At 42.5% G+C, this 23,951-nt stretch overlaps 1 protein-coding gene across 3 annotated transcripts in view; it reads right to left on the reverse strand.

Annotated features, from left to right (window-relative positions):
• PIP5K1B (phosphatidylinositol-4-phosphate 5-kinase type 1 beta) overlaps window positions 1–23,951 on the reverse strand; it is a 124,346-nt gene that overhangs the window by 54,448 nt on the left and 45,947 nt on the right. For all 3 annotated transcript variants that reach the window (XM_033163871.1, XM_033163870.1, XM_033163872.1), the window contains one exon: window positions 10,546–10,676. In XM_033163871.1, coding sequence (XP_033019762.1) covers window positions 10,546–10,676 — 131 coding nt within the window. The remainder of the gene's footprint in view (window positions 1–10,545; window positions 10,677–23,951) is intronic.

A 23,951-nucleotide genomic window follows, 5' to 3' on the forward strand; every position in this document is an offset into this window, starting at 1 on the left:
ACTATAAATATGAACCTTTTTTTAAAAAAAAACTGCCCCAAAGCACCGTGCAGAGCTGAAGCAGCCAGGAGCAAGCCAACATGACTAAACAGGTGTCATACCCTAAATAGGATATTAAGTTTCAATACATTCTCAGGCAATTTTAGCTTAATATGCTTCTCTCCTCTTCTAAAAAGAAACTAAGCCACTTCCCCACTGTAGGTTGGCAGGTGGGGCACGGCTCACTGTAACTAGGAACTGGCAGTTATTGCAAGCTCCTTTGAAGTCCGTTTGCAGATGTTTGAATTCTAACTGTGCCCACATACAGACAAAGCAAGCCCCAAGGGAAAGCCCTTAGTGCAGCCAATTCCAGTGGGGCTCACTGTCAGTGCAGATCAGCTAATCTGCATGGTTAGTGGGCCCTACTTGCAAATGAACAACAGGGAGCTCCAATTGTTCCTTGGAAGCCATGTCTTCACCTGCCTCACACTTAATGTCACCTGTGACATGGGGGGGGGTTGTCTTGGAGAAACAGCCTCCGTAGACTCCCCACCCTGGGCTTAATGCATTAACACCAGCATGCCAATATTTTTTTGCTAATGGAGCATTAAGCACTGTTGAAAATATCCTCCACGATAACTCAGGCTCTTATCTGACAAAAGGTGTTAATTTTGTGACCGTGTATTGCTTCAGGAATAAAAGAAGGAAACCCAGTGGATTTACCCTAGCCATGCCAAAGGCTACATCTTTAAATCACTGCAGAGATAGTGCCTGTGTGACACTGTAGGAGTATGAGTTCTAGCCCAGTAGAATGGAGATATCCATGCACATCTGAATTCCATGAATGTGTCCTGAAAATAGTTAAAGGAAAGCAACTGTGCCTCAAGCTAAGAGAATGCTGTTCAGTTCCTGTTCTGGGCTTTGACTCGACCGACTTTTGTAACAACACCACCAAAAGGGGGGGGGGAGAAATTGTAAAGTAATTTTTTTATGGTCAGAAGAACTAACTTCTTTTTTGTGGAACTCTTTGATATGAATATGATACATCATTAAAGCAGCCCACATTTGTATTTGAGTCCAGGGATGGAGCTATGCTGTCTTTTTGTAGATGTTGCCCAATTCTGCACCAAATGCTGTAGTATCCAACAGGTGGGGAGTGGCGAGAGAAAAAGGACATCTCAAATGGTGCTAGAAAACAGTGAACTGGCAGGAGTGTGTTTCAGGTGTGAAATTCTTCAGAGTCGATGGAAAAAAATCAATTTCCTAACTTGGAAATATGGTGCTCTTTTACAAACCTTATACATAGCCTACTATTACAAGTTATAATATCACAATTAAGTGAACAAAGCAAATCAGGACAAATGCAGCCCCCCTTCAGAAATTAGAAGAATCAAATCTAATGCAGACGTGTGAGACCAGTTTCTCTGTGCCAGAATATGGAGCTCCTGGGTGAGCTCACATAGCTTGGGCAGAGTTGAAGTGTAGCACTGTCATGAAGGAAGCCCTTCCAAAACCCTTGTGATTATGGATGAAATTTAGAGGGGGTGGAGGAAGAGGAGGAAACCACAGTTTGGACAAAATAAAAAAGGAAATGAACAGTGGAAGGAACCTTATTACAGAATAACATGGGCAAAAGGCTTCTGAAGTTCCCATTGCCCTGCTACTTCCAAGTGTCACTCCAGGCCCAAAACAGACCTCTGCCCCAGCATGGCCTTCATTTCTATTAATTTCTTCTCCTCGGCCCTTGGAATGCTTTGGACCACATTTCCCATTAGTCCCAACGAGCCTGGCCAAATTGCTGAAAGCTCTTTTCAGCTTTACCGTTGCTGCAAAAGAAAATTTATAATGATTGACAGGACAAAAATGCAAACCACTACACCTTGCAGGACCATTTCACTTTTTATTTTATGTGATGCTTTTGATTTCTTTAAGGAACATTGCTCAGTGCACAGGGGGTTTGGAGTCTGGATGATTTACTGGATTGAAACACAATGAGAATTATGGCTCCATTGTAAGGTGTAAGGATGAGCAACTTCAGCCACATCCTTTGCCTGCCCTGCTTTGCAACCCTCATTTAGGCCTGGCTTAGAATGCATCTTGAACTTTGACAATCCCTCTTGCTTGCCTGGATGGGACGTAGAAGGGGTGGGTGAGTCTATGTAGAACCTGTAAGGTGGTTCAGCGATTGCTCATGAGTAACCAGCCTGACGCCGAGGTTTCTGAAACAAGGTTTCTTTATTGTGCAGATATGTACAGTGCAGCAACAAAAGTACATCTAGCTCATCCTTCGGCAGAGTCCGGGAATGGCCCCTTCCGGTTCTTTGCCCAGCATAAAAGCCGCAGGATGCGGAACCCCCGCCTACCCCCTCTGCGTCTTTCCCCCCTGGGCAAGGGGGGAGATGGAAAAGGTGTCTCCCCTCCAGCCTCTGCTTGGTGCGCAGGCTCTCCTTCCCTGTCAGAGTCCTGACTCCTACTTCCCGGTCCCATCTCTCCTCCCCCACTAGAGGGATCACTGTTTCCTGACTGGAGGAAGATGAATTGCTAAGCAGTTGAGGCGGGGGCTCGCCATACCGATAAAGCCCTGGCAACTCCTTGCCTTGAGGCGAGGGCAGCCCCCTGACACTACCTTACAAATTTGTAAAATGTATATTCTTCTAGGTCCATGTGTGTACATGGACTACAGGTTCCTTTAGCAATTCACTGATAGTTCTTTGTTAAAGACAGAATACACTGATTTTAAAATATAACCAAATTTACTGGAATAGAAATGAGCTGATAACCATTGGATTCACAAACATGCTAAAGTGCCAAGTGCAAAAACTGAAAACAAAAGGTAAAAATACAGCGATATCTGAACAAATTGGATTGATGAATAATATAACAAGTGGCGTGAGGGTGCCACCATTATGGCGGCACGGGGTCATTATCCTGTATTTGGACTCACGCCGGCTTGTTATATTATTCATCAATCCAATATGTTCAGATATCGCTGTATTTTTACCTTTTGTTTTCAGTTTTTGCACTTGGCACTTAGCATGTTTGTGAATCCAATGGTTATCAGCTCATTTCTATTCCCAGTAAATTTGGTTTTATAGTCATAACCAGTTTGTGGTGTTGTTTTATTTTGTTGTATTATTTTCACCACAATTGATACTTGTGTATATATTTATTATTTAAAATATAACCCCCCTATCTATACACCACAAAATATCTAAGCTTGGTTTGTTTTTTGTGCTGAAAGCCTCTCATTCTGGTTCATACATAACCGAAGAAACACTGTAGATTTGAGGGCAAGTGCCCTGAAGAGATCCACATCAACTGTCTAAAGAACAAATATTTGCTTTCACAGAGACTGTAAGGTGCATAACAATTAAAGTTATCTCAGATAATAATCGTCATCTACTTGGGAACTCTTTAACAGTTGCACTATCAAAAACTAAAGAACTGGTCCTCATCATTTATTTCAAATTCAAAAACTGGAACCACTTTATTGCTGGTAGGCAAGGCAAGCAAGGCAACAACATCTTTTTTTTCTAGGGAAGGTTGCAAAGAAGATGAGAGACTATTTGCATAATATCCCAATGCAGCTTCAAGGCAAAAACCTAATGCAAAGCAAGCACTCCGTTGTATTTTTGTGCCATGGTAACTATCAGTCAACAAGTGTACTGCATAGATCCAAAATACATTCATGCCATTTTCATTTGAACCTACTTTTCAGCCAGATGGGTGGAGTATGTATGTATGTATGTATGCATAAATAAATAAATAAATAAATAAATAAATAAATAAATAAATAAATATTATTATTATTATTTTAATTTTCTTTTGAAAGTAAATGAAGGAATTCAAGTTTGCTTATTGTTATCAATTAGATTTGTTAGTCTCTTGTTATCGAAAGATCTATAAGCATCTTACAATCCTCTTAAAAACACAAAGAAATGTATTTATAAACAAAACAGAGAAAACAACAGCCCACATATCAGCCACAGGAAGCTTTGAAGGCACATTAAAAGGTGGGGGGGGGAGTCTTTACTAGATGTTGAAAATATGTCAACGAAGGGGGACGTTGGAACTCACTGAGAAGTGCATTCCACGGACGGAGAGCCCCAATGGTAAAAGCCCCCTGAGCCTCCCCAAGAGGGGGACCTAGAGAAGGGCCTCATACAAAGATCTAGGGTTTATAGTGTGAGAGGCATTCCAGAAGATACTGGGGCCCTGAACCAAAAAGAGCTTTAAAGGTCAAAACCAACACTCTGAATTGGGCTCAGAAGCTTTAAGGCAGCTAGTGTTGGTGTTTTGTGATCTATTTGTCTTGAACCTGTCACCAGCCAGAGCTTCCGACTCATTTTGACAGGCAGCTTCTTGTACTGTGCATTGCAATAATCCAACCTGAGTACATAGATTACTGTATCCAAATTATCAGCATCCAGGTAGGGTGACCTGATGGAAAGCACTCATTACTGAGGCCACCTGCACATCAAGTGGCAAGAGCAGATTCAGGAGAACTCTCAAATTATGAACCTTCTTCTAAAACAGTCCGTCAGGGCCAGTGAGGCCACTGCCTGGGGCAGACCTCAGAGGGGTACAGTACTGACCTTTGAGGGGCACAGTGATATACAAATTAATCTTTGTCGTATCTTATAAATGTCTGATAACATTTTAATTCCATTTTATATTTTGAAGAATTTTATCATTTTTGAAGTAACTCATACATTAGAATTGTTTATGTATATATGAAATAGACCACAGAGTTGACTGGATGTTATATATACACACACCAAGTGAAAATGCACTTAATTTAAAAATTTACAGTCATATCTTAATCTTATTTGGAAAAAGTACCGGTATTCATTTTTCTAGTGAGCTATGGATGATTAAAAAACAACCAACTGGAGCTCAATTTGACAACAAAAGGCAGAAAAAGCTAAGGCGTAAGCAAAGCAAGGAATACCTTTGCACACAGAAAGCAATTGAAAAACATGAATATGTCTATACTCCTGTTGAAACCAGCACTGAGGGAGTGGAATGTGGTGCTCCTACTACCACTAAGACAGAAGTTTCACAAATTGGAGATATTTCTGGAAAAACACGCAGAGGAAAACGAGGATGTCAAGCAGTGAGAGTATTGCAGAGTCTGCAGAAGAAGGTGGTATTGTGCCTGACTTGAATTACCGTATTTTTTGCTCCATAAGATGCACCTATTTTTCAGAGGAGGAAAACAAGAAAAAAAATATTCTTTTCTAGCAAGAGATGTGCAGAGCGTGTAAACGGCTCTCCCTTTGCTTGCTTTACAGTGAGCTGTGAGGAGGGGGCGGAAGGGGCTCACGTCTGTCCCTCCTCTCGCCTCGCTGTAAAGCAAGCAGACCTTGAGGACAGCCTCAGGAAGGAAGGAAGGAAGGAAGGAAGGAAGGAAGGAAGGAAGGAAGGAGAGAGAGAGAGAGAAGGAAGGAAGGGGTGAAAGAGAGAGAGGGGAAGAGAGAGGGAAGGAAGGATTTTAGGGTTGCTAAAACAGCTTATTCACAGAACATAGGGAATAGGAAAGTTAACATGTGGTTACTTTTACCACAAAAACCAATGGGACATTAAAGTGCTTAACTTGGCTGAATCTCGCCCATATTAATAATAGAGCAAAGTATGCTCTTTGGGGGTTTTCATTATTATTACCAGTTGTTATGTAGCAACTAGTGGTTTAAGCCTGTTAAAATAACGGGCGCTAGAACATATGTGGAGGGGGCTGCAGCAATTTTTTTTTAAAAGACAGGCGTGGTACCTTCTCCCCAAATAGAAGAGCAGCCTTCCATTGGTTTTTATGCCCGTTAATATGAGTCAGTTTTTGCACATGGAATAAAATCAAACCGTATCTATTTAGAAAACGGTCTCTCCCCCCCCCAAGGTGAGCAGGTGCAGAGGAGAACGGGACTCCAGGCTGGAATGTGTGGAAGAGAGATGTGTGTGTTTGGACATGGGGGTCTCTTTCTGTCTTTTCCTCCTTTGCATAGACAGCCCTGCTTCGCCACCCGCCCAGTCCAGCCAGTGACTCAGCTCCAGCAGGAGCGTCTCCCCAGCTGGCCAGCAGGGGGCAGGGCGAAGCCTCCCGGCGCGCCTCCTCCGGGCACTGACGTCCTCCCCCTCCCCCCTTTCCCTTTCCAGCTAGCCCTGCAAAGTCCCACCAAGTCGCGCCGGAGCAGAGCCGCAACCTCTGGGCGACTCCTGCTCGCGGCTGCCGCTCCCTTCGTCGCCCGGCTACCTCCATGCGCCCCTCACCCGGACCTCTGGGCTGGCAGGTGATGGGCCGCGCCGCTGCCTGCCAGGAGCGGGGCGGCCAGTAGCTGCTGGGGCGGGGGGAGTGCCTGCTGGTGGTGGGAGGGGGGAGGAAGGGGGACTCGACTTTCCAGGCTTCCAGAGGGAGGGGTCGGCCCCGAAGAGGAACTCGATGAGGATTGTGGGGCTCTTCTGGACCAAAGGCTCGTATATGCTGCAGTGTCTCTGTGGAAGGCGCCTGAGTTCCAGCAGTAGTCCAGGTGGGCTGCCGGATCACGCCCTCCCCATCTCTCCTGTCCCCCCCTCCCACTCCTCTGCCCCCTCCCCTCCCCTGGTCGCTTCCCCTGGTGCTCCGGGCGGGGGTGGGACGCGGAGAGGCGCTGCTGGGCCGGGAGGAGACGGATGAACGGCGGCCACTTAGCCAGGAATATTTATAGGACTTGATCCCTGGAAAGGTGCGCAGCGGGCGGGCGGAGGAGCGCGCTCAGCGGCGGTCCAGGCGACCTCCGGGGCTACTGCTGCTTCGTTGCGCCCACGCGGAGGAAGGGAAGCGGAGGAGCGGGCAGCCGCCGCCGGGGGTCGACCTTGACCGGCCAAAAGGGGAAGCTTCGGCCGCTGGGGAGACGGGAGGTCGCCACTTCCAGGACGGCCGCTTCTGGGGCTCCTCCGGGGACGGAGAGGCAGTGGAGCCGAGCGGCGCAGCTGGGCTTCCCTCCCTCCCCTTCCCTGTCTCGGAAACATAGAGAAGCCGCGGGGCGGGCTGCTCTGGGCCGCTCCCGGGCCGCTAGTCTTCGAGGCTCGGCTTTCAGTGGCAAGAGCGGCAGCATGGCCTCCCTTCTCGGCCTCCCCTCGGCCTCTGGAGCGCCGGCGTTTGGATTCAACCGCCCCGCTTGAACTGCCGCTGCTGCTCCCGGCCCGATCTCTCTGCTCCAATCCCTGTGTCCGTGGGGCACATGCGCAGTAGCGCAAACCCAGAGACACAGGGACTGGACGCAGAGACACTTGGATTTTATATATATAGATGGGCAGACTGCCAACACACACACACCCAAATTACCGGTACAATCTGCTTTAAAAGTAATCTGAGGTTAAAGTTGGCTTTTGGAAAATATAAAAATGGAAAAATGACAGAAATATTTCAGTCCTTACTTCTGGCTTTGCCATTTCAGCACTAGAATCCAAGAACAGCATAAAAATAAACAAATGCCACAAAACATTTAATCACATAAAATAGCTAAAAACCTCTTGCATGAGCGAAAATGGAACAGTCACCATCAGTTGAAAGAGTACAATGGTAAATTTGGTTAAAACTGTATACAAAATGTTTAAAGGATATTAAAAGGCCTGGGGAAATAGAAATGAGTAGTTAATGGGCTGTTGGAATGTTCATTGTTATATGAATAAATAAATAAATGTACTGTACTGGCCTGCTGCAGAAAAGAGGGGAGGGAGGGAGGGAGGGAGGGAGGGATGGGGTGTGTGTGAGAGAGAGAGAGAGAAGGAAGGAAGGAAGGAAGGAAGGAAGGAAGGAAGGGGTGAGAGAGAGTGAAAGAAAGAGGAAGAAGGAAGAAGGAAGGAAGGAAGGAGGGAAGGACGGAAGGGGTGAGAGAGGGAAAGAGAAAGAGGGAGGGAGGGAAGAGGGGGGGAAGGAAGGAAGGAAGGAAGGAAGGAAGGAAGGAAGGAGTGGGAGAGAGAGAGAGAGAGAGAGAAGGAAGGAATCCTGCTCTTGCGAGAGGCAGCGGTGGGATGAGCGCCCCGAAAGGAGCCCTTTTGGGGCACTCATCCCACCGCCGCCTCTCGCAGGGGCAACTGCGGCTACCACCCTGCTTCGCGGCGGAGGGGGGAACAGCCCGATTTTGGGCTGCTTACCCCCTCCCCTGCCACAGGGAGCCATGGCTCCGGTTGCAGAGGCATCCCTCCGCTCGAGGGTTCCCGCTGCCATCTAGTGTCTTCGCTCCATAAGACGCACAGACATTTCCCCTTCGTTTTTAGGAGGGGAAAGGTGCGTCTTATGGAGCGAAAAATACGGTAGTTACCCTGCTAACTGGCCTAATTATTGCAGTGATAATTTATACATTGTCCCATGATTTCCCCAAAGACTAAAAAACCAGAAGATTGCTACAAGAGGAGACTAGCAAATGATGAAGAAGTGTGTCATCCATGGTTCAACTTCAAAAGGTGTGTGTTGTTGTTTTCTGCTGTAAGTAGTTCAGCCAAAAAAATAAAAAGAAGAAGAAGAAAAAGGTGCCTCAACTATATAAGAAACAGGTTCAAAAGACTGGAAGAACATTGGTGCAATTCTGTATTCACCCGAGAGGAATACTGATTATTTAGAAAGCCATCAGACCTGGAGAACTTAAATTGTGCTTATCTAAAGGAAAAACAATTGAAGATATTTACCAACATAAAATTAGGCAAGAAGAACCATAATGCCAACAAATCTTGGAATGTTTGATTGCTTTGCTCAGAATTTTTTGCATTGCAAAACTTAGCATTCCGCAGTACAACTGAAAAGTTGTACAGTAATAGCAATTGAGTTTTTTTCGAAGTTTTTAAAATATCTAGTCTTTTTTTATCCTACCATGAATTAACATTTATGCAGAGTTAAAGATCATGAAACAATGGCTTACTACCTATAAAAAAGACATCCAAAATGAGCTTATACAGCTTCTAGTAAATTTTTTAGCACATGCAAACTCAGCCAAATATTACTCATATTATTATATTGTGCTTATCTAAATATTATTATTCTGGACTGCACACTTGATGTTAGTCATAGTGAACAAATGACAATTGTTGCTGTAATCAAACCATCAGGTAATGAGATGTCTGAGCCTGAGGTTATAATAAGAACATTTCTTAGAGACTACAGGTACCTTTATAACAGAAACTTTTCTTGGACAGCTTGAGCAAATGGGAGTACCAACTGAGTATCTGAATGGCTGAGGTTATGATAATGGAAGTAACATGAAAGACAAACAAAATGATGTACAAAAGAGTCCTGGACATAAATTCACATGCCATGTGGTGGGCCGGAATATATTTTTTTGGGAGAAATGAACGAATTCCTATGCCCCACAAATAACCCAGAGATGCATTTTAAATAAAAGGACACATTCTACTCAAGTAAAAACACGCTGATTCCCGGACCGTCCATGGGCCGGATTGAGAAGGCGATTGGGCCGCATCCAGTCCATGGGGCTTAGGTTGCCTACCCCTGTTCTAGACTATAAAGCAGTTGACTAGCCTGACAGCCAGTCTTTTTGGCTTTCCAGACTCCCTGACTGCTCACATATTAATCTTCTTCCTCAAAACAGATTCCAACTATAGTTAAAATGAACAGCTAAACTGCAGTCACACCACCACATGTATTTTTTTTTAAAGTTATTACTATTGTCAGGGAACCGTCAGAGCCCAATGGAGTGGTGAAAGGGCTCTGCGAGGCTGATGGTTCCCAACACCACAGGAGCAGTAGGGAGATATCCTGCGGGAACAACAGGCAGGAAGAGAGCTCTGTGGGGAGGGGGCTGTGGGATGCTCCAGACTCCCAGCACCGACCAAGCGGCTTAGTGGAGGAGGGGGCTACGACATCCGTCGCCCCAATTGCGTAGAGGGGTGAAACGCAGGGATGAGAGGAGGAGACTTGGGGTGCCCAAGTTCTTTTGTTGGGGGCGCTCGTGGAAAGCGCCACTTCCGGGATCTGAGAGTGACTAAGACGGTCACGGACTTTTGAGCTCTGCATATTATATAGTTGTACAATAAATCCTTTAAATAGAGGATCCAGAGTCAGGACTTTTACTCGCAAGAAGCCACTACAGAAACCTTACAAACTATGTTCTACTAAACATCAGCTGCTTACTAGTTTTCTAGGCAAATCTTCTATGAAATTTTATTCCTTTCAATGAAATTTTATATGTATTCATGCTCTTCCTTTCTTCTTTTCACAAAACAATCTTCTTTCTATTGTACTAAAGAAAAATTATATCCCACTTTTAAGGATACTTTTAAATTAAGCCATACTTGAGAAGTGATCAATATGTAAAAAAAAAACCAGCCATCACGGTTGCTGATGCGTTAGACTTAGACTAACGTTACCAGGATTCAAATCCATGCACAACCACAAAGCTTAAAAGTGATCCTAGACCAGTTGGTTTATCTCAGCCAAATCTATTTCACATGGTGGTTTCAAAAGTAAATTAAAGGGGGGCATGTATACTACCCTGAACAATGTGGAAGAAAGGCAAGATAAAAATGGAATAAAGAATTAGGCACACAATTTTTAGGTAGAAAATTAGCCACCCTTACCTGGGAAGAAACACACTTTCCACTACATAGAAGTCTTGCATAAGCACATCTCTGTCTGGCTTGGATGTGAGGTTCCCCACGGTGTATCCTATTCCCAGTTGTATGGCACCTTTAATAGCTGAGGATGCAGTCTACAAGGAAAGACAAAGAATTATAAAATATCAGCTTGCTGTAAATGGGTTCTCATGACACATATGTACCTTATAGAGAGATTCAAACTGTATTTGAAACTTGGCATCCCACAAAGTATGCAGAAAAAGACTTTCAGACATCATGGGCTGCACAGTTCTAAAAACCTTTTCCACACATTGGGTCATCAGTATTTACACCATTCATGGCAAGCTGATTAAAAAACAGTAAAGGACATTAAAGACAGCAGATTATCCAACCTGCGAACACTTTAAGAAAAGCTGCTGAATCATCTAATTTAAGCGTAGGGGGTAAAGGAAGTGAAGTGTATTTTGGCGAAGAAGAGATGGGAAGATCATAGAAACGCTACAGAGAACCTAGTGGACCCTCCTTGGAAACTGTAACGAATTGTGATGCTACATTGCTATTAGGAAGAGGTGGAAGAATATAGCAAGCGAATAGGGGCTCTTCTAGTGGACCCTCCCTGGAACTGTAACTGTAACTAATTGGAAATCGTATTTTATTTTATGTGTGTGTATATTCATTTACCTATCCATCTCAAGCGACTCAAGGTTTATGAAAAATTTATAAGTTGTAGATAGGTTGTAGCTAACGTGACCTGCAGATACTCTTGATAGAGAATTGACTTTGGAGTTTCCTCCTTCAGGAACAGTGGTTGAAATTTAGTGAGAAGCTGATTCGATGTTATATAAATCTGGTTATGCTGCAGGATAATAATATATAATACTGCTATCCCCTTTTCCTCTATTTTTTCTTTTTATTCTTTTTTTCTTCTTTTCCGCTCTCTCATATCCCTCTCTCTCTCTTTTTTTTTCTTTTCTCTTTTTTCCTTACCCTTTTCCTTCCCTCTTCTTTTTCCCTTTTTCTTCTTCTTTTTTTTTTTTCCTTTTTTTTTTTTTTTTTTTTTTTTTTTTTTGTTTTTTTTTTTTTTTTTTTTTTTTTTTTTCTCCTCTCCTTGCCCTTTCTTTTTATATATATATATCTTTAGTCTTATTCTATGCTAGTTTAATCTTTTCTTATTTAGTTATCTCTCCTTCTACTTTTTTTTCTCTGTAGCTCTACTCATCTTTCCTCCTTTCTTCTTAGCGCTCCTACCTCCCCATTTCTCCCCCCTCTTTTTTTTTTTTTTTTTTTTTTCTTTTTCCCCTTCTTCTCTTTCTTCTTCTTCTTCTTTCTTCTTCTTCTTCTTCTTCTTTTCTTTCTTCTCTTCTCTTTTCTTCTTCTTCTTGCTTTTTTTTCTCTCTTCTTCTCTCTCTTTTTTTTCTCCTTTTTTTCCTCTTTCTTTTTTCCTCTTTTCTTAAGGTATTAAACTGACCTGAGCTGGGCTAATACGAAAATAAGTGACAAGAGCGGATTTAAGGGGGGTAATAGAATGTCAAATGTAAACAAAAAATCTGCTAACACAGTTGGATCGGCTAATCCAACCCAAAATAGAAGAAACTCAGTATTGGAGAGTGAAGTAAACATGGAAATGAAGGAGTTACTCCTGGGTCTAAAAAAGGATATATCAGAAATGAAAAAAGAAATGAATGATATTGCGAAAGCTAATGATCAAAAGCTGGATAAGATGGGAACCAAACTAGACGATAATGTAAAGAGTGTGATGGAACTGACAGGAAAGATGAATGACTAATGGTTAAAAATATGGAATTGACAAAGACTGTGCAAGAGTTAAAGGGTAAATCGATAAACTTAGAGGAAGCATTGAGGAAATCTCAAACAGATAAAAACAAAAAAGAAATAGAAAAGACAAAAAAGAGCTTATGGACATGAAGGCTACGCACGAGGCGGTGCTCGATGCGGTAGCCATGATAGAAATGCATAGAAGAGAAAAAACTTTGAGGTTCAGAGCTATTCCTGAAGAGCCAGGGGAAAAATTGGAGGAGAAAGTAAACTCGGCTTTGGCAAACTGGCTCCAAATTGAAAAAAAAGAAATGGTACAAAGTATAGAGGGAATATTCAGAGTAAGATCAAGAGTCGCTAGACAAAACAAATGGCCGGGGGATTGCTTGGTAACCTTTGCAACAATGGACATGAGAGACAGAATATTGCAGACTAGTAGTAAAAATAAGCTCAAGATAGATGATAGTGAAATCATCATACATAAAATAATCCCGACTAGACTGCTCAGAAAAAGGGACAGTTACAAACCATTAGTGGAGGTTCTACAGGAAAATCAATTTCACACCGCTGGGAATTCCCAGAAGGCATCTCATTCTTTTTCAAAGGAAAGAGAAGGAGATTTACAACATGGCCAGATGCGGATAGGTTCTGGAGGACTTATAGAAAAGAACTAGGAGGCTCAAAATATACGGGCGGAGGAGTGGAGGAGACGGAAATGCCAAAGGAAACCGAAGAGGAGCAACAGTCAAGCTGAGATATCTTAAGTAAATAATTTTTTTTGTGAAATAAATGTCTGTAATAAGGTGTTATTTTTAATTGTGTACTTAAGTCATCATTGAATTTACCTTCTCTGAATTTACCCAAACAAATACAGTGAGTGAATAATTAATAAAAATTGTGATGAATCTAAAGATCTTAACATGGAATGTGAACGGGCTAAACGACAAAGGCAAAAGAAATAGTAGAACATATACTAACAAAACAAAAATTAGATCTAATATGCTTGCAGGAAACGCATGTCACGCAAAATCATATAAGGATCCTGATAAATAGAAAACTGGGGGAAGAATTCGTCTCTTCAGATAAAGTTAAAAAAAGAGGTGTCGTAATATATGCCAAACCGTACTTGGAGCCAAAATTGATAGATAAAGACTCTGAAGGAAGAGTTGATAATAGAGATAAGTGTGAAGGGGAAAAACTGAAGGTGGTGGGAATTTACGCACCAAATGCGAATAGGAAGAAATTTTACGAATCCTTAGAAAAAAAACTAATTGACTATGTAGGAGAAAAGATTATTCTTCTGGGAGACTTTAATGGGTGACCACTCCGGAGCTAGATAGAACAAGGAAGAATATTGGAAACAAACAACCTAAGTTACCATCCCCCTTCTTTAGAATGGTTGATATTCTTAGTCTAAACGATGCTTGGAGAGCACGCCACCCTGGAAAGAGAGTACACTCACTTCTCCGATCCTAATAATTCTGCAGGAAGGATAGATGCGATCTGGATACCCAAAGATCTTACATTAAAAAAAATAAGGTTGAAATACAGGCAAAAACAATATCGGATCATAATCCAGTTTACCTATGGTTACAAGGAAAGGAAAATGGACCGAGGAGGTGGAAACTAAACGAGACTCTGTTGAATGACGAAAATATATTAACCAAAGCTAAAAAAGCACTGGAGGAATTCTGGAAATTTAACTTAGACAAAGGAACAGATATAAAGTGGTGTGGGATGCAGGTAAGGCGGTCCTTAGAGGTTTTTTTATAAAGGAGAATGCAATACGAAAGAAACAAAAGGAAAAAAGAAAACAAGAAATCTTGAATGAGATTCTTAAAAATGAAAAGGAACTTTATAAAAAACCAGAAAGCGGGGATATTAAGAGAAACATAAAACTGCTGCAATCCCAGTTTGCTATGATCATAAATGAAGAAATTGAGTGGAAAATAAAACTGGCAAAACAGAAGAATTTCGAATTTGCAAATAAACCGGGAAGACTATTGGCATGGAAATTAAAAAAACAACAAAGCGACAGAGTAATTAATAGAATTAAAATAGAGGATAAGATAATAACTGATCCGAAAGAAATTGGGAAGAATTTTGTCAATTTTTATAGAAATCTTTATAGAGAGGGAGATGAAACACTAAATGAAGTACAGGAATATCTGGAACAAGGCAACCTCCCAGAAATTACGGCAGAACAAAACAAAATGCTAAATGAGCCAATCACAGCATTTGAGATACAACAGGCTATTAAGAACGCCAAGGTAGGAAAATCGCCAGGACCTGATGGTCTTCCGGCAATTTATTACAAAAAATGGAGGACATACTGTCGGACCCTTTGAAAAAAGTAATGAATAATATTTTGGAGACAGGCATTCTGCCAGAATCGTGGAAAGAAAGTTTTATAACTTTGATTCCAAAGCAAGGAACGGATCAGTTGGCAATTGCTAATTACAGACCCATCTCGTTGCTTAATAATGATTATAAGCTTTATGCTTATATCTTGGCTAAAAGAATGGAAAAAATACTTCAAATAATAACATAAAGACCAGACAGGCTTTCTCCCCGGCCGCCTTATGTATAACAACATTAGGAGTATAATTAATATATTGGAATCTGGATTTACAAATTGATAAACCATCAGTATTAATGGCGGTCGATGCGGAGAAAGCGTTTGATAATGTCCATGGAAATTTATGACAGCCTTACTAAGAAGAATGAAGTTTGGGGAAGTAATTAGCAATGGAATTAAAGCTATCTATACCAAACAGATGGCAAAAATCATAGTTAACGGAAATATCTCGGAAGAATGCGAAATTGGTAAAGGAACCAGGCAGGGCTGCCCTCTGTCGCCGCTTATCTTTATTCTAGTCATGGAAATATTAAACAGGAAGATAAGAGGAAAACCATCAAGGGAATAACATTAGGGAAAAATATTTACAAATTAAGAGCATTTGCTGATGATTTGATTATAATGTCTGAAAATCCCAGAGAAAGTTTAATAAAAATATTGGAATTAATAACAGCATTTGGAAAGGTTGCGGGATTTAAATTAAATATTAGCAAGACCAAGCTGATGGCAAAAAATCTGCCATTAGTAGAAAAAGAAGAATTAGAAAAACTGACAAAACTCAAGGTATGTCAAAAGATAAAATACTTGGGAATCTGGATATCTACCAAAAATATAAATCTATATGAGGATAATTATGTAAAAACGTGGACAGATATTAAAAAGGACTTGGAGAGGTGGAGTAAATTGAAATTATCATTCTGGGGACGTATCTCCGTGGTAAAGATGAGCATCTTACCTAAGCTATTGTTCCTATTCCAATCTATCCCTATCATAGGGAAAATGAGCTACATTGAGGCCTGGCAGAAAGAGGTATCTAAATTCATATGGTCAGGAAATAGACCAAGGATTAAACACACTCTGTTAATAGACCATAAAAACAGAGGGGGGTTTGGGCTTCCCGACTTCAAATTATATTACGAGGCAGCATGCCTCGTTTGGATTAAAGAATGGTGCCAACTTAAAAATACTGAACTCTTAGATCTGGAAGGCCACGATAATCGTTTCGGTTGGCACGCGTACCTTCAGTATGATAAAGCAAGAATTCATAAAGGCTTTACAGGACATATTATAAAGGCTTTTTGGAAGTTAAAACGCCCAAATGGATCTCTCCAGAAGAGGCTAAAGCCTTAAAGAAGAAAAATATGAAGGGGAACTGGTTAAAGTATAACGATTTACTAAAGGAAGAAAATGGCCAAATAAAATTAAGAGAATATGAGGAGGTAAAAGAACATCTGACAAGTTGGCTTGACTATCATCAAATATATGGAACATTCAGAGAAGATGGAAAAGTCGGCTTTGCCGAAAAGCCATCTAAATTTGAGACAGAAATAATAAACAATAATTCAAAAACATTATCAAAAATATATCAAATTCTCCTGGAATGGAAGGTAAAAGAGGAGGAAGTCAAAGAGGTTATGGTGAGATGGGCCCAAGACATTGGCCATCCCATAATGTTAGAACAGTGGGAAAAACTCTGGAAAACAACAATGAAGTTCACGGCATGTTATAGCATTAAAGAAAATATTCTTAAAATGCAATACAGATGGTACCTGACTCCCTCACGGCTCTCAAAGATGTATAAAAATCTCGCAAATATTTGCTGGCGATGTGGGGAGGCCAATGGTAACATGTACCACATGTGGTGGACTTGTAAAAAGATTAAAGAATTTGGAACACAATATATGAAGAACTTAAGAAACTATTAGGAATATCTTTTTCTAAAAAACCAGAGGCATTTCTCCTAAGTATTATTGGGAATGACATACCAGAGAGAAAAAGATATCTTTTTATATGGAACAGCTGCTGCACGGATGCTGATCGCAGCAAATTGGAAAGGGGAAAACGCCCCAAAAATTAAGGATTGGCAAAATAAATTTCAAGAATATGTAGAGATGGCTCAGTTAACCAGCAGCCTGAGAGGAAATAATAGACAGGAGTTTGTTAAAAAATGGGAGAGATACAAAAAATACCTGCAAGGAATTGAAAATGGTATAAAGTCTGTGGCGGCCTTTGAATAACCCTGGAAGGAAAAAAATGAAAATGAGTTTCGAAAAAAGAAGCTGTATTCGGTAATGTAGAAGGTTTTGGATATAAATAAAGAAAAAAGAAAATGTTAAGTATCTTCACAAGTAGAAAGGAGTACACAACAGGAAAGACAGGAAGTCTATTTATGTATTTATTTATGTATTTAGTACTTGAATTTGTTAGCGATGTAAGTATTAATTTGGACATGGGTTATGCGTAGATTTATGTAAATAATTAAGGTTTATATTGTTGTTTGTTTATCTTCTGATTTTGTATTATTATTTCTATGTTGAGTTTGACGAGTGTATGTTTATGTGTTGTAAATAAACTTAATAAAAGCAAAAAAAAAAAAAAAAAAAAAAACCTTTTCCAAGTAAGAAAAACACCAGCACCACCAGATCATGTACAAGCCTTCCTGAGTCAGTATTGGCTCCTTCTACAGCAGGTGCTTTCTAACAGAAAGAAAGAGACTTTCGAGGAACCAGAGGAACTTTCAACAGCTTCTATTAATCTTTACGCTGTTCTAGCAGAAGATGAGAGGGCAGAAGTTCTGGACCTCACCTCCTTGTAATGCTAAAGCCCTCTCTTTCAGTTGCACCTATGAACATTAGCTGTGAGGCTATAAAAGCAAAAGGAGAGGTAGCCAATAGGCAGAAACATGGTACCCTCCAGATGTTGTAAACTTCAAATCCCATCAGCACCAACTAGCACAACCAATGGCCAGGGATGATGGAAACCACAGCTGAACAACATCTGGATGCAACACACTGACTCCCCTGCAATAAGAGGAACCATCAGTGCACACCCCCATAGAGCAGTGTTTTTCAACCACTGTTCCGCGGCACACTAGTGTGCCGCGAGATGTTGCCTGGTGTGCCGTGGGAAAAATTCCAGCCAGAATATCAGCTTTGTGTTCAGCCAAACAGGCCCTGGTTGCGCACTGAATAAAGTATTTTATAATTTTTCATATTTCTGTTTACTTACTATTTCATAATAAAGTAATTATAAAATACTTTCTTTGTGTTTATTTGATTCCTATTCAAGAGAATTACTTTTTATATAGTCAATATAGGCACAGAGTTAAATTTTTTAACATTTTCTAATGGTGGTCTGCCTCGTGATTTTTTTCATGAAACAAGTGTGCCTTTGCCCAAAAAAGGTTGAAAAACACTGCCATAGAGCTGACTGGCAAGGCCTATTTGCAACTGATGGGCCTAGTGGTTAGTGTTGAGGGAAGATTGCTGTACCACTTCTGAGAAAAGAAATTACTGGCTCTGCTCAGGGAGTTGTGCTGGGTCTCCCATTAATAATATGATTAATGGGCCAAGAGAGGAGAAGCTCGAGAAAAAGCCCATGTGTGCCTTAAACAGCCTGTTAGTGAACTATTGTTCAATCAAGGAAAGGACTAAATATTGGAAGCTTACTTTGGAGAGCTGATTTTCCCTGGCTCTTTGTATTTCAAATATAACAGGAGTGGAATGCAGCGATAATGACTGATAATATATTTTTATGTTATTTTCTGGGGTGGGTTTTTTCTTAAAGAGGTGGGCCTGTAATATGTAGATTTTAAAAATTCCTAACAATCTAATGAGGAATATTTCCTCATGCCGATCACATAGTGATTTAAAAGAGATAGGTAGCTGAATTTGTATTTTTGTTATACTGTTTTTAAAAAAGAAAATATTGCACATTTTGATGTGGTATGTTCTTTGTCATCCACAGGTATTCAGAGTGAAATAAAGCAAATCTGATTTTATTATGAAGTCCCTATAGTGGATACCTAGTTGGGCCTGCTGTGCATTGAACCAGTGCTTTTTTCTGGGGGTACTGAAGGGTATGCTGTACCGGCACCTTTTTTCTAGAAGAAAAGCACTGCTTAAAACCAAGAAAATTAGAACCAACCATTTAGCAATTTAAATTGCAGAGAATCAAGCCAAACAAATGGCTGGCAGCTCAGATTACTTTAAATCATAGAAAAACAAGACTACAAGACAAAATATAATGGCTAAGAAGAAGAGTATCTATCTATTTAAAGAAGATAGGTGCCTGAAGAAGCCAGGGTGGCTATCTAAAGAACTTATAACTGAGTTAAGATTTAAAAGGGATATGTACAAAAAATGGAAAAAGGGGGAAATCACCAGAGAGGAATTCAAACAATAGCCAGCACGTGTAGAGACAAACAGAAAAGCTAAAGCACAGAATGAACTCAGGCTTGCTAGAGAGGTTAAAAGCAATAAAAGGGCTTTTATGGGTATTTCCGTAGCAAAAGGAAGACCAAGGAAACAGTGGGGTCACTTAGAGGAGAAGATGGTGAAATGCGAACAGGAGACGGAGAAAGGGCAGAACTCCTCAATGCCTTCTTTGTCTCAGTCTTCTCCAAAAAAAAAACAATGCCCAACCTGAAGAACATGGAGCAGATTCAGCAGGTGAAACACAGCCCAGAATAAGTAAGGAGGTAGTACAAGAATACTTGGCTAGTTTAGATGTATTCAAGTCTCCAGGGCCAGATGAACTACAACCAAGAGTATTAAAAGAACTGGCAGAGGTGATTTCAGAACCACTGGCAGTAATCTTTGAGAATTCCTGGCAAACAGGCGAAGTCCCAGCAGACTGGAGGAGGGCAAATGTTGTCCCTATTTTCAAAAAGGGGAAAAAGAGGACCCAAACAATTACCGCCCAGTCAGCTGACATCAATACCAGGAAAGATTCTAGAGCAGATCATTAAGCAAACAGTCTGTGAGTACCTAGAAAGGAACGCTGTGATAAGTAAAAGTCAGCATGGGTTTCTGAAAAATAATTCATGTCAGACCAATCTGATCTCATTTTTGACAGAATTACAAGCCTGGTAGATGAAGGGAACGCTGTGGATGTAGCCTATCTTGATTTCAGCAAGGCCTTTGACAAGGTGCCCATGATATTCTCGTAAAGAAGCTGGTAAAATGTGGGCTAGACAATGCTACCATTCAGTGGATTTGTAACTGGCTGACTGTCCGAACCCAAAGGGTGCTCATTAACAGCTCCTCTTCATCCTGGAGAGAAGTGACTAGTGGGGTGCCACAGGGTTCTGTCTTGGGCCCAGTCTTATTCAACATCTTTATCAATGACTTGGATGATGGGCTTGAGGACATTCTGATCAAGTCTGCAGATGACACCAAATTGGGAGTGGTGGCTAATACCCCAGAGGACAGGATCACACTTCAAAATGACCTTAACAGATTAGAGAACTAGTCCAAAGCAAACAAGATGAATTTTAACAGGGAGAAATGTAAAGTACTACACTTGGGCAAAAAAAATGAAAGGCACAAATACAGGATGGGTGACACTTGGCTTGAGAGCAGTACATGTGAAAAGGATCTAGGAATCTTGGTAGACCATAAACTTGACATGAGTCAACAGTGTGATGCAGCAGCTAAAAAAGCCAATGCAATTCTGGGCTGCATCAATAGGAGTATAGCATCTAGATCAAGGGAAGTAATAGTACCACTGTATTCCGCTCTGGTCAGACCTCACCTGGAATACTGTGTCCAGTTCTGGGCACCACAGTTCAAGAAGGATACTGACAAGCTGGAACCAGGGCCGTCTTAAGCCTATCCTGCGCCGTGGTGCAGGGATCTCTCCGGCGCCCCCGCCCCCCATCCTTTGGCAAACAGCGCCCGCTCGGGACCCCTCGTGTTCCTTCCCGTCGCCCCGCGCCCTACTCCAGTCCTGTGCAGCGGCAGGCTGGAGAAGCGCTCAAAGGAGCGGCGGCAAGTGTGTAGCATGGGTTGTCAGCACCCGGGGCAAGGCAAGTAATTTGCGCCCCCTAACCCAACCAGATGCCTAAGGGAAATCTGCAAGCAGGATCAAAGCATAACATCACCCTCCCCTTCTGTGGATTGCAGGAAGCATTTCTGCTATTGAGGCCAAGCGCTTAAAGCACAGGAACCCTTTGAACCAGAATGGGAAATATTCTCTGCATGAGCAGGGGCAAGTGAGGAGCAGAGAGCAGTCATTTTGTCATGTAGGAGGCCACTAGCCCTTTAAGACAAACCTTGGATGACCAATTGAGGAGCGGATCGAGGCCGCTTTTGTGTGCATGCACACTTCTTCAGATACACTGAAATAGAAATCACCAGACCCTTAGGTATAGTGAGAGGGTGGGGAGAGGTATCTCAGAAGGGTGGTGGGAATGGGTGATTGGCTGATAGGTGGGTAAACCTGTTGACAACTTAAGGACAGCAATTGGTCTTACAGGACCAATTTCAGTGTATCTGAAGTAGTGTGTTATTTTATGTGCATGCACACAATAGCTCATACCAAGAACAAACTTAGTTGGTCTCTAAGGTGCTACTGGAAGGATTTTTTTTTGATTTTTTTTTGACTACAGCAGACCAACATGGCTACCTACCTGTAACTAGACACAGAGGAGAATGCATTAATATAAGCTACTATTATTATCACAACAATTGAAACGCAATACTCAAAACAGTTTAAAGCAAGCAGAGAAACTCCCAGTTTGTCTTTTGGTTCCTTAGGGAAACGTGCAGAAGGAACAATTAACCAGAAACAGAGTATCAGCAACAATAGGCAAAGTTAGAAAACACCACCTCTTTTCAGAGGCTCTCAGATTAGGAGCATCTCACTCACCTCAGTCTGAGAGAGAGAGAGAGAGAGAGGAGAGAGAGAGAGAGAGAGAGAGAGAGAGAGAAGTATCGTAACTTGGAAAGCTTTTCCTAGACGGCTCCCTGCGTCATTTGCTGGTGGGGGGGGGGAGAGCCTGGCTTTGTGCATTAATGCAGGCTGGGGAGGGGGTTTGTTTTCTTAAAGGTGCACGTGTGCCCAAAGTTGGTGCGCCGTCTTCGGGGCGCGCGAGCCAAGGTGCCCTCCTCCTCTTTCTCCCGTCTCAGAAGCCGAGGAGCTGGCCGGGTTGCAATCGGGAATGGACAGCCGGCAGGAAGTGGCTGGAGCCCGGCGCCCGAGTGGGAGGATCCGCTGCAGGAGCGGACGACGCGGGGGCGAGAGAGGGGTTGAGGAGCGGATCGAGGCCGCTGGGTTGCCGAGGTGCTGCTGGGGAGGTTGCGCGCACGGCGCACGGTCGGGTGCGCTCACCCAGCGCTGGGGCCGCTTTTGGAGAGGGGCCAAAAACAATATCCGTCCTTCCCAAAAGACCCCTTGGCTCCTCATCTGCTCATCTGCTCCCCCCACCTCCACCCCTGGCTTTCCAGAGCGGCAGGGGCAGAGAGCTGCGGGGCTCTGCGCGCCCTTCCAGTGCTCCCGGACGGGATGCAAGGGCGGCCAGCTCGCAGCCCGCCGGGAGTGGCATGGGCGGCAGAGGCTGTGCTGCCGGCGCGCGAGCGCCCGGCTGCCAGCCCCCCGGGGGGGGGGGGGGGGGTGGGGGGGGGGGGCGCCCGGTATGCCAGCGGGCTCACGGGGGCGCCCCTGGGGGGCCCGGCGCCCTGGCGCGCCGCGCCACTAGCCCCTATGCGTGAGACGGCTCTGGCTGGAACGAGTCCAGAGGAGGGCAACCAAAATGGTCAAAGGCCTGGAAACGATGCCTTATGAGGAACGGCTTAGGGAGCTGGGTATGTTTAGCCTGGAGAAGAGAAGGTTAAGGGGTGATATGACAGCCTTGTTCAAATATATAAAATGATGTCATATAGAGGAGGGAGAAAGGTTGTTTTCTGCTGCTCCAGAGAACTGGACACGGGGCAATGGATTCAAACTACAAGAAAGAAGATTCCACCTAAACATTAGGAAGAACTTCCTGACAGTAAGAGCTGTTTGGCAGTGGAATTTGCTGCCAAGGAGTGTGGTGGAGTCTCCTTCTTTGGAGGTCTTTAAGCAGAGGCTTGACAGCCATCTGTCAGGAATGCTTTGATGGTGTTTCCTGCTTGCCAGGGGGGTTGGACTGGATGGCCCTTGTGGTCTCTTCCAACTCTATGATTCTATGATCTATCTATTTTAAATTTAAAATGTGGTTTAATGTTCACAACAGCTCCGCTCTTCCTTGCTCCTGACTGTCACACAGGGGACCAAACTAGTTACTTCTTGGTTTACCACTCATTGTGTTCATGGAGGAAACAAACCACAGGCCTTGGCTCACATGGCACAACAAGCAAGATTATGATTTTGTCTTTTCCTCTGCCTGGCAGAGCCTGGAGTGAGGGGGGAGAAAGGCACTCATGCCCTTAAACCATAGTTTATTTTAAGCTATAACTTAAAGTTATAGTTAGCCAGGCGATTCTCTAGTTTCAACTTATTATTCAAATGAGAAGCAACATGCCGTTGGGTAATATTGTGTTATTGAAACTAATTAATATCAGATCTTTCAAGTTGCATAATAGTTCCTAACATGCAGTTTGTTAAGAACAAGGCACAATAGCTCATTCCTAAAATGAAACTTTTAATTGGTAAAGGAACTGAATAGCTCATTCACAAATTTCCCATTTCTGCCTTGAAAAGGTCTTTTATAAAAGATTAATGTCCTGCATAAGAACTAAATTACGTAACTTTGAGTAGACTTTGTTTCATACTGATCCTTTTTGTGAACTGAACAATCCCCTACTGAAACAGATGCTAGCAGAAAGAGTTTGTAGATTAAAGAAATCAATTGTATAAAAAACAGAAAGTTTCAGAAAAGATGCAGTTACAGGTAGGTAGCCATGTTGGTCTGCCATAGTCAAAACAAAATAAAAAATTCCTTCCAGTAGCACCTTAGAGACCAACTAAGTTTGTTCTTGGTATGAGCTTTCGTGTGCTGTCGGTTCCCTCACTGCGAGAAGCAAAGCTACAGGGAACCAGGCAGAGGGCCTTCTCGGTAGTGGCGCCCGCCCTGTGGAACGCCCTCCCGTCAGAAGTCAAGGGAATAAACAACTACCTGACATTCAGAAAACACCTAAAGGCAGCCCTGTTTAGGGAAGTTTTTAATTTGTGACTCTGTATTGTATTTTGATATTTGTTGGAGGCCGCCCAGAGTGGCTGGGGAGACCCGGACAGATGGGCGGGGTATAAATAATAAATTATTATTATTATTATTATTATTATTATTATA

The sequence above is a fragment of the Lacerta agilis genome, chromosome 11 (assembly GCF_009819535.1).
Source record: "Lacerta agilis isolate rLacAgi1 chromosome 11, rLacAgi1.pri, whole genome shotgun sequence".
NCBI lineage: Eukaryota > Metazoa > Chordata > Lepidosauria > Squamata > Lacertidae > Lacerta > Lacerta agilis.